This window comes from Lygodium microphyllum, chromosome 29 (genome assembly GCF_053477565.2).
Source record: "Lygodium microphyllum isolate KBCC chromosome 29, Lygodium_microphyllum_v1.1.10, whole genome shotgun sequence".
Classification (NCBI taxonomy): Eukaryota; Viridiplantae; Streptophyta; class Polypodiopsida; order Schizaeales; family Lygodiaceae; genus Lygodium; species Lygodium microphyllum.
In genome coordinates, this window is record NC_141163.1 from 111,198,042 (window position 1) to 111,209,471 (window position 11,430).

General features: G+C 41.8%; 1 protein-coding gene across 2 annotated transcripts; it reads left to right on the top strand.

Annotated features, from left to right (window-relative positions):
- The first annotated feature begins 5,593 nt into the window (after nt 1-5,593).
- LOC148011023 (protein NRT1/ PTR FAMILY 8.2-like) lies at nt 5,594-10,034 on the top strand. Of its 2 annotated transcripts, none has more exons than XM_087671796.1 (4): nt 5,594-6,009; nt 6,132-6,349; nt 6,436-6,962; nt 8,978-10,034. In XM_087671796.1, exons 1-4 carry the CDS (start codon nt 5,919-5,921, stop codon nt 9,885-9,887), a joined length of 1,746 nt encoding a protein of 581 aa, XP_087527922.1. In that variant the 5' UTR covers nt 5,594-5,918; the 3' UTR covers nt 9,888-10,034. The 2 variants fall into 2 exon arrangements, with proteins under 2 accessions (XP_087527922.1, XP_087527923.1); XM_087671797.1 differs by having other exon boundaries at nt 5,594-5,975.
- Nucleotides 10,035-11,430: the final 1,396 nt, after the last annotated feature.

Sequence of the window (11,430 nt, forward strand, 5' to 3'; positions counted from 1 at the left end):
AATTTGATGGTTGCACGGTCATGCCCCTTGTGTACACATACTTATACAAATACTTAATAGCCACTATTGTCAAGCATACCTTCACATTTATGTGTGCATTGTATTCTTACTCAAGTAAGGATTATATGGAACAACCCATTGATTATCAATAACATTACCATTTATGATCACAGAGTTTCCATTATCTCATCTTCGATAGATGGGATAGCTAGAACTATCAACCGTTGTTATGCATACTAATTTTCATGGGTAGTCTTTAAATACATCTACCATTTTCCATGCACGGACTCTTAGGGTTCAATCCTCTGCAAGGGCCATGAATGTTGCATTTTGAAATTGTCTCGAATAAGGCCGAAAACTTAACTCTATCTGGAAACTCAGCACAAACCAACCTATCATAGTGGCATGCACTAATACCATATCTCTCTCTCTCTATGTCCCCGCTCTATCTCTCTCTCTCTCTCCAACCTATCAACTAACATCATAATTTACTAACTTACAATAACAAAGGAGAGAGAGAGAGAGAGAGAGAGAGAGAGATAGAGAGAGAGAGAGAGAGAGACAGAGAGAGAGAGAGAGAGAGAGAGAGAGAGAGAAGAATAAGAGAGAACCTACTAATAGCTAACCAACTAAGAGAGAGAGGGGGGAGAGAGAGAGAGAGAAGAAGAAGAAGAAGAAGAAGAGAGAACCTACTTATTGCTAACTAACTGAGAGAGAGAGAGAGAGAGAGAGAGAGAGTAGGAGGAGAGAGAGAGAAGAAGAAGAAGAAGAAGAAGAAGAATAATAATAATAATAATAATAATAATAATAAGAGGGGATGGAATGGGTATTACCGAAAACTGTGATAAGTTGTGTCTTCTACCTAGCATGGTGTTTAAAGAGCAATCTATAGAAACCTTGGTTGGTAGTATCTACAGTGACATGTCCAATGTGGATGACTACACAACGTATTTTAGTGAGCGGGCTATACTTACCTTGTGGAATACAGAGGTGGCTACATTGAATGATCATGCATTGCAACTGATACAAGGAAGGTTAGACAATATTATAGCGTAGATTTTATTGTAGAGACAAATGACTCATTTTTGTACTTAGTTAAGTATTTGCATACATTGGACCTTGGGGGTGGGTTTTCTCCTCATTTATTGTTACTGAAGATAAATGCACCTATTCTTCTTCTTAGAAACCTAAACCCATGAAGGGGTATGTGTAATGGTACGTAGTTGATATGTAGGGCATTCAATAGGAAAGTGACAAATGTTGAGATATTAACGGGGGCAAATGTGGGCGAATGAGTTTTTATTCCTCGGATTACTTTTATTTCCAATGCTACACAATTGCCATTTACTATGAAACGGAGGCAGTTTTCCATCCGGTTGGCATTCCCTATGATAATCAACAAGTCACATGGACAGACTCTGTTGGGCTTTATCTAAAGGCGCCAGTATTTACACATAGTCAGCTGTATGTTGCATTTTCAAGGATAAAATCTTCGCATGGTGTGAAAGTCCTATTGGGTGAAAAGGATGGGGATATGACCGCATTGTATACAAGGATGTACTTTGAAAGGTGCAGTAATGTGCATTGCTTTCTCTGTGGAGATGTAGTTATTGACAACCATGTAAGGACACATGTGAATTGCTCTTCATACCATATTTGGTTAGCCTATACTCTTTGAAAGTGAATTATTTTTCATATTTTACTATTTATTTGGCTTTTGCAAATGCCTATCCTAGAATGGCATTATTACCTATCTTTTGACTATTAAAATGAGCTACAGTACATGTTGCGTGCAGTAACGAGTGATGATATCATAAGAAGGACGCTTGCAAGAGTCATTGGTCATTTATATAATGATGTTAATATTGGCATTAAACTCCCAATTTTTATTGGAGTTATACATTGTGGATACATGTAATATTTTCGGGTGTATATATACGAGGTTGACCATAAGAAGAGGTTTCAACACTCTCACACTAATAAGATACCGAGGCATTGGTTTAAGTATTGGTTTAAGGATTTGGGTTATTTTGTGATGTTGCATTAATGTTTGTCAGTACCTATTGAATGGTTCACAAATGTTTGACCAGGCATTATTATTGTTGGAATGAAATGGTCTTTCTTAGTTGTTCCACATACTTATATTGTGATTTTTGTCCCAATGTAGGTGCTAAAGAGAGAGGTTAGACTATTGCATTGCCCATGCAATTACTAACACAAACTATGGATCATGCGAAGCAAGCATGTGATTCCTTATATTCGTGTAAAGAGCAAAGTTTGTTCCTTATATTTGTGTACAACCTCCCCCACATGCCTTGTGTGAGTGCTCCACAAAGCATGTATTTAATATTTTATTCATCTCCAAGCTCAAAAATAGCCCAAATTTATAATTAGCATGCTTTAGCTTTTGTGTTTGCTTTTGTCCAAATAAAGAATAAAGCGGTTGGACACCCCAAGAGTCGGGTTGTGTCCAAATACAATAACCAGTAATGAATATTTAAACCGTGCGCCCATGCACATACAAAATGATAAATATATGTCAAGCTCTTCGATAAATAAGTGCGTCAAAATAAATATTGGCGCCATGCCTAAGACACGCATCCATCAAATATAATAATTTCGTCTAAATAACTTGAATACATGCTATCGCCCAGTGCTTCCTAGTGCTACCATCGTCCGCTCTACACATCAACTGAAGCATTCACAATTGTTAGAAAATAATAAAATTAAACCGACAAAAGTGAATACCTAGCAGTCTTCAACTACAAAATAAATAAATAGGTTGGAACTCTATCCTAACCTTAATTTAATATGAGTGCTCACTCTAAACTCATAAACGTCCATTAATTTAAATATGTATTTTGCAAAATCTCCCACTTGCAGATTAAATTAACGTGACACCCGAAAAGGATAAGCATCCCATCAACTTTTCGCACAAGGAATCCACCTTGTATATGAGCCCTGGCAAATAAATATAATTTTATTGAATCCACTGCAAAACCTCACGGAATCCACCATGGAATATGCCTCCTGGCATCATAGTCATGTATAGGTGAGATTGTATATATATCTAACATTCTCTATTTTATAAAGAGAGAGAGAGAGAGAGAGAGAGAGAGAGAGAGAGAGAGAGAGAGAGAGAGAGAGAGAGAGAGAGAGAGAGAGAGAGAGAGAGAGAGAGAGAGAGAGAGAGAATAAAATAAAACAAAAGGCAGAGATGGAGAGAGGGAGAAATAGGATTTATAGAGAAAACTAGGGGGAATGAGAGAGAGAGAGAGAGAGAGAGAGAGAGAGAGAGAGAGAGAGAGAGAGAGAGAGAGAGAGAGAGAATAAAATAAAACAAAAGGCAGAGATGGAGAGAGGGAGAAATAGGATTTATAGAGAGAACTAGGGGGAATGAGAGAGAGAGAGAGAGAGAGAGAGAGAGAGAGAGAGAGAGAGAGAGAGAGAAATAAAACATCTTAGAAATGGAGAGGGGAAAGACGAGAGAGAAAGAGAAGAAATGTATTACGACTTAGCATTCCGCGCACGGGATCAACACATAACACACATAGCATACATTCAGAGAGAGAGAGAGAGAGAGAGAGAGAGAGAGAGAGAGAGAGAGAGAGAGAGAGAGAGAGAGAGAGAGAGAATGACAATATTTCACTGCCATTGCAAGGTGGGAGTGGGGAGAGAGAGAGAGAGAGAGAGAGTTCCGGGTCACAACAGTGGGTAGTCAGGTCTCTCATGGTCAGAATCATCGAGCACATTGCGAGGGTCTCGGACAGCACAGATTTCATGGGGCAGCAAGTAGTAGCAAGCAATCTTGCTAGAGGTTAATTGATGCGTGGCACCTACCTCCTTTTTTTCTTGTCTCCTATCTTTTTTTTTTGTGTGTGGGGGGGGGGGGAGCATGGGGGGCTTCCACCACGTGGCACTACTCCCCACTCCCCCTTAATTAATAGAAAAGATTATCTTCCAATGGCTATTTCTTTATCACATCAACATGCTAAATGTGATTGATAGGTTAACCACTAATACCTATATTTATGAGGCAAAGGATAAAGATACACATGTTAAGTACCACAAAGTGCAACTCCAAGGGCCATGTCCTCATTGTCACACATAGGATTACAAGGTGAAGGTGAATCATAAACATGTGAAGGAACTTGATAGGTTGAGGGAAAAGATCCATGTGTTGGATTGCTATTGACCAACATGCAACATTAACATAAATAAAATTGACTTAACTTACTTTTTGAAGGGGTGCGTGTAGGGCTTTCAACATTTTTGTTACCCCTAATCAACCTACCCCTTGTGGTGCAATGATGCGTTATTGGAGATAGTTCCCACCCAATTGTTCCCCCAACCCCTTGTCATTCTTGACTTGAAACAAAAGCCCCCTATCCCTTTAAGCACAATACGTGGCCGGGGCTCTATGTTACATATTCAAGATTTCATCCAACCATATATGATTAATCACAATTTTGTGATATCAAAAGATAAAATATATAGTTTCACTTCAATTTTCAATTTGTGATTGATGGTATGGAGTGTGACTAATGTTTGCTAAAAATTGAGGTTTAATGTTAAGAGAATTCTTAAGTTACAAACACAAAAATATGATTTTTTTCGATAGAAAAGGTGTTTAATTAAGGTCATTTTTTGGTATATATGGTAAATGAACTTCCAAAAACTAAGAAAAAACCTACGAATTGTCAAGGTTGAAGGCTTTTGTATTAACTCTAAAAAATGGATTTAGAGGACACAAACTGTAACCTTTTAAGTTGACATTTGATTGGTATGATTCCCCATTTGGTGATGGTGTATGAAGTTGCACTTAGAGCAACTTTAAGTGGGGGTCCCAACACTGGGACTACACCCTCGCCCCTCACTTAGCCATCTCTTGGTTAATGATGTAGGACTTCCAAAGGCTAGGTTGTTTCACATATGTTTAAGCGTAAGCACTTGTTGTATGCGTGATTGAGAATGTCTCCATTCCACCAACCTAAGAGCATTCACCAAACTTGAGATAGTGTACATAGTTATTAGCACGACCACCAATGGTTCTTAGCCAACTAAGCTCCTCATTGTGTGGACTTTGGAGCGGTAAAAGAAAGAGGTAAGGGGTGGGATTTTGTATTCCCTAGAATGGAGATATTCATCAGGTTGCTCAAATATCCGATTGGGACTTGACATATGTGAATGCCCACCGAGACATGTGAAGATTCTACCTTGTAACAATATCAAGAATACCCCTTGAACCAGAGCCATGTGATGTTGCTCTTACGGTTGTGCCATAGAAGAGTGTATGCTTGACCAGCAAAGTAAAGGTAAACTATCTTTGTAGTAAGGAACAAAGGAAAAGGGCCTGTCTTATTACCAAGTGAACTCAACTTGTTCGACTTCCAAATGACCCTGGCAGGTCTGGGCGTGACGCTGCTCTTCTACGTACGTATTCATTAATGCTACGTTTTGCAGGACGCAAAGCAAATATCACGTCCAGGCGAGCACGAGGCACACGACAACGCGTCGTGGGGTTGCGCCCTGGGCCGCTCGAGTCAACGCACCAAACTTAAAAAGTCGTGGCCGTGAGCCAAAGCAGCGGGAGCGACTCCGGCTCTGTACCATCTAAAAAGCTAAAATTTCCAGCCTTCAAGAGGGTGGCCATTTTCAACCTCAGACCTCAGGCTTACGGACCCAGATTGCGCGAACCACCGCTCGCTCCCGAGTCCCAAGTCCCACCTCCTCCTAAACCATTCAGCGAATGCTCTGGCGTCAGAACTCAGAAGAGTTCAATTCACTAATGCTCAAGCTCCGGAGGGTCTGCAGACTGCCAATGGTCTGAAGGACATCGTTGGTTGTACGTACGTACCTCTCTCTATTGCCGAGAAGGTGCAGTACCGCACCGTGCAGGCGTTCAAGCTGAACAGATCATGGAAGACGGAGAGCTTGTAGACTGGCGTGGCAGGCCTGTGCAGGAGGGGCGCAAGGTAGGAGGATGGCAGGCCTCTTTCTTCATGCTTGGTGAGATCTCACGTTCGCTCGCGCGCGCTCTGTCTCTTCTACGCTCATCGATTTCCTGCTTTTCAGTATAACTCGTTTACACAAAGAGGGGGGCGTTTTTTCATTTGGCGTTCTTTGTCCAGGAGCTGCTTCCTGTGGTTACTTTGCATTCGGGGGAATCTATTTCAACCTTGTTCTGTACCTTTTGAGAGTATGGCAGGAGAGCCCGGCAACTGCAGCCAACGACCTGACAAATCTTCTGGGCACCATGTTCTTCACAGCATTGTTGGGGGCCTTCCTAGGAGATGCTTACTTGGGGAGGTTATGGACGACGGTACTTTTCCTAGTGATATACGTTGTGGTAAGTATGTGATGTTGTTTGTTTAGCTTCGGATTCTTGTCTCGACCTCGTCAGAGTCAGCTGATTCGGCCTTTTGGGGTGTGCAGGGAAGCATCTTAGTGGGAGTGTCAGTGACCCTACAGGAACATGCTGACATGTCCAAACCTCTGCCCTCCTCTCTCAAAGCATTTCTATTCTTAGCTCTGTATGTAACAGCAGTAGGCAACGGTTCATACGAGCCCGTCTTGGCATCCCTGGGCGGGGACCAATTTGACTCCCCGCGTGAGAAGGCCATTTTCTTCAATTGGTTTTTTGTGTTCTGCAACATTGGGCAGCTCCTGTCCCTCACCTTTTTGACCTATTTCGAGAACAAGGGGCAGTGGGCCTTGGGCTATTGGATCGCTGCCGGTGCCGTGGTGGTGTCGCTACCCACTCTCCTGGCCGGCGCCCCCATGTGCAGGCAGTATAAGCCCGGGGGGAACCCTTTCTTGAGAGTACTGCAGGTTTTCGTGTGTGCGGGGCTGAAGTTCTCGGTGCGCGTGTCACCGGATGTGAAGGGGCTCTATGAAGTTGAGGAAGGGCGGCCATGTGCGATCCCCGGGTGCAGGAAATTGAGCCACACCAACGGATTCAGGTGAGTTCTGCACTCATGACAAGAAGTGGCAACAAAACAACATTTGCCAGCCATGCATGGCTATCAAGTGGGTTCTAGGTTGATGGTTGTTCAACCAGGTCCATGATTTCTTACATTTTGTGATTTCGTTGGCATATCAGCACAAGGAATTAGGGATTTGAAACGTTTAGTTAGCTTTCAGCCTTTGTTTGGTCGTTCGAAGGTTGATTTTTTGGTCGAGGGTTAGGCTATTCTTATGTTTAACAAATAGTTCCATTTAATAGAGAACTTAGTATTGATGCAAGTCATTGTCCTTATTGGTGGAGGGTTAGGCTATTCTTATGTCTAACAAATAGTTCCATTTAATTGAGAACTTAGTATTGATGCAAGTCATTGTCCTTACTGGTGGAGGGCTAGGCTATTCTTGTGTCTATCGAATAGTTCCACTTAATAGAGAACTTAGTATTGATGCAAGTCATTGTCCTTATTGGTTGAACCTTCTTCACTAGTTGATAGTTGAATTCTTTGCCTTGGTGACATCCCTCGAGTGGAATGAACTCACATATACGCTGGCCATCGTGCCTTTAACATTAAAACATGTATGAATAAATTGTCTTAGCTTTCAAAGTTGAAGTATAACAACCGAAACCATTGACAAGTTTAGAGTTATGTAGTATAAGGATTTGCATTTAACCATTGCCACTTATCAAGAGTTGTACAGAATAAAGATCACACTAGTAGGTTTTGTCTGCGACATCTCAACCATTCAAGTGACTTTAAAATTTACTCAAACCATGTGTGAGCCACCACTCACAAAGTGTTTTGTCCAATGAAAGAGGGAATTGATCGCATCTGAGTTATCATTTCACCAAGTTGTTGAATAAAAGTATTAACTTTTATACTTTTGCATTACCCAATAGTTATGTTGCACCCAATAGTATAACATTTTATGTGGGTCCAATAGGTACATTGCATCAACATGATAATTACAATATTATAACATCATGTGTGGGTCCAATAGGTACATCACATGAGGACATGATAATGACATTGCATTGAACTAACTAATCAAGTATTAATTGTGAACTATGACTAAGAAGGAAATCAAGTTGAGTCCATGAAGTTCATTTCTTTAACATGCTTGTTGCAAGTGGCTTTTCTAAAATCTTATTTTAGTTGACAATGAGGTTGAAGTTTAGAAAGGTTCTATGTACTTTATAATATATATGTTTCATTATCATGATGTGCTCATAGTGGATGTAAAAACCTCGTGTTAGGCCCGCTTACACACCAAATGATGGAAGCCCACTTTGTAAGCTTTAACCAATCAAAACACTCATTTAAGGGTTGGGCATCCACAGTCCTTTACACATGGAGGATATGACATGTTGTTTACTTGCTAAACAGGTGAACTCTCCTCTCTACTTTCGGATGGGGAGTCTCCCTTGCCCACTTTGTAAAATTGGCAGACAAGGGTGTACTTTTTACATTTGCAACCAATCTAAAAGTTTATAAGTTTATTATTTTTAATTTTTTTACAAGCTGTCTATTTGGTATGTAAAGGTATGACGCCCATGTCCCCACCTAGTTTTAAAAAGTGCATGCTCACACTCTTGGCGGGTGTTGGCCTTCCATCACTTGGTGTGTAACCACCCTTAGATGTTTTTTCTATGGCTGATAGTAACATCTAGGGGTTAGGGGTCCTCATTAAGTTATTCATTCCAAGTTATAGTTATTGGCAACAGGCCTAAAAGGCCTCATCCTTTTTTGCCAGTTTTAAGGGGCTGAAATGATGGTATTTACCTCCTTCTCGGTAGTGATATAAATATTTTACCCTTATCAATACAGATCTACTTTCGCATTTTTTAAAAAAGTTATAGTTATCGTGAAACATGTGGTTAGACTAAGGTTTAATTATTATTGGGCTAGTTTCAGTATTCAAAAACTTGCAAGCTGCACATGCAGTTTCGCTTTGTTTATTTGTTTGCTTTTTTCTTTGGGGCGGGGATCCAAAATTGGTGATTGGACAACTGTAGGTGGCTGGACAAAGCGGCGGCGATGCCGACAGCTGCTGGCGGTGGTGCGGAGGACGCGCAGGAGATGGGGAGGGGGAGCGCGTGGGAGGTGTGCACGGTGACGCAGGTGGAGGAGGTGAAGTGCCTCCTCCGTATCCTGCCCTTCCTCGTCGCCGGGGTGCTCTTCAACACCATCATCGCGCAGCTCACCACACTCTTCATAGAGCAGGGGGCCACCATGGACCCGCGCATGGGCGGGAGCGCCTTCAAGATCCCGCCGGGCTCCATGCAGGTGTTCACGGTGCTGTCGGCCATCCTCTTCGCGCCGGCCTACGACTACCTGCTGGTGCCGCCCCTGCGCCGCCGGACGGGCCACCCCAAGGGCCTCACCACCCTCCAGCGCATGGGCTGGGGCCTCTTCATCTCCATTCTAGCCATGGTGGTGGCCGCCCTGGTGGAGCGCAAGCGCCTGGCCGCGGCCCAACGCAGCCCGCTCATCGACGTGCCCTTGGCGCCCGTGCCGCTCTCCATCTACTGGCTGGTGCCGCAGTACGTGATCGTCGGGGTGGGCCAGGTTTTCGCCATCGTGGGCCAGATGGACTTCTTCTACAGCGAGCTCTCGGATGGCATGCGCAGCGTGGGGATCTCCCTGCCGCTGGTGTGCCGCGGTCTCGGCAACTACGCCTCCACCCTCCTGGTCACCCTGGTCACCCGCTTCTCCACTTCCCACGGCCGCCTCGGCTGGATTCCCCGCAACCTCAACCGAGGCCACATCGACTATTTCTACTGGCTCCTCGCCTCCCTCATGGCCTTCACGCTCGCCTTCTACCTCCTCGCCGCCCACTTCTACACCTACCTGCAAGTCGCACCAACTTCCTCCCTCCGCCATCACCACACCCCCGCCTCCCCGTCGAGCAAAAGGAGGACGTGAAGCGCACAGTGCACTTCCTTTGCAAATGCTTGATAGCGATACATGGCATATTCCAATGGAAAACTATCTCGTCCATTTTCTCTCCATGGATTCCTCAAGCAATATCCATCTCCATTTTGTACCATGCTTATTATTGTACTCTTTTCCTTGCACAGTTTTTCGGCCAAGCTCACTTTCTCTTAATACAGGCTCTTGGCTTCTTTCTCCACCATATTACTTTCAAATCCATTTTTCCCCAACCAATAAGGTATAGAAATTGATGTCCATATGGACTACATCAAATGTTGGTGGCTGCAACAACTAAGGTCTCAAAGGGGGAAACTTTGATTTCACAATATTTTGCATTACACTTCAGCCTAGTTAGCAATTATTGCAAGCTAATGTTTTAGAAGTAGTCCTAATTCTTGTTGACAAAGTTCATAATTGAATCGTGTAATTAGAAAAGTGAGATCGTCTCTCTCTCTCTCTCTCTCTCTCTCTCTCTCTCATATAAAGTTCTTTTCTAATTGAACATGAGATGAGATGAGATAGGGTGATACATTTTAATGGTTGAACATGTGCATGTAATGTGTGCATACTTGGAAAAAACACTCACAAATGCATATACACTATAAAAAGAAAGATAAGATTTATTTTAAAGAAACAAGATGGTATTTTTTAATGGTTGAATATGTGCATGCAATGTGTACATATTGTAAAAACACTCACAAATATACACATGCTATAAAAACACATACAACATACATGAACACACACATTTACACATGTGCTAACACATACACGTATGCACATATATACACATGCTTATACACTAAACATATAAGCGAGGGAAAAAATGGAGAGAGAGAGAAGAGGGGGGCAAATTAGAAAAAATGATGAGAAAGATGGGAATAACTATGAAAGAGAGAATAGGGGAATTAAATGAGAGGAGAGAGGATGGATACACACTTATAAAACATCACATATATAAATACATATACCCACACATGAACACATCTCCCCACATACACATCCATATACACGTACACATGCATACACAACATGCACATATGAGATGAAAAAATATGAGAGATATGATACACTAGAGGAAAAAAAAGGAGAAGAGAAAAAAGATGAGAGGAAGAGAGAACACACTTATGAGACCACAAAAATAGAAACACATATATTAAGTACACATTTGTATATATATATACACATGCACACATATGTACGTACGTACACACACACACACACACACAAAATATAGAAGAAAAGAAAAAAACAAATATATAAATATGTATGTATATATACATAAGAGCATTTTAGGTAAAGTGAAAAAAGTCTAATTTTTAGTACGACCAATTCTATCATTGTTAATATATTTATTACAAGTATAATCTAATAATGTCCTTATATTTTAACTTTTCATAACTTTTTAAAGCTATTAAAAACCCTTTTTTTGTCACTTAGCGTGATTTTTTGGGTCACTATGAAAATATTTTTAGCTCTTTATAATTCTTTTTTGTCACTTGGCCTAGCTTTTGGGTCAATATGGAAGTCCTTT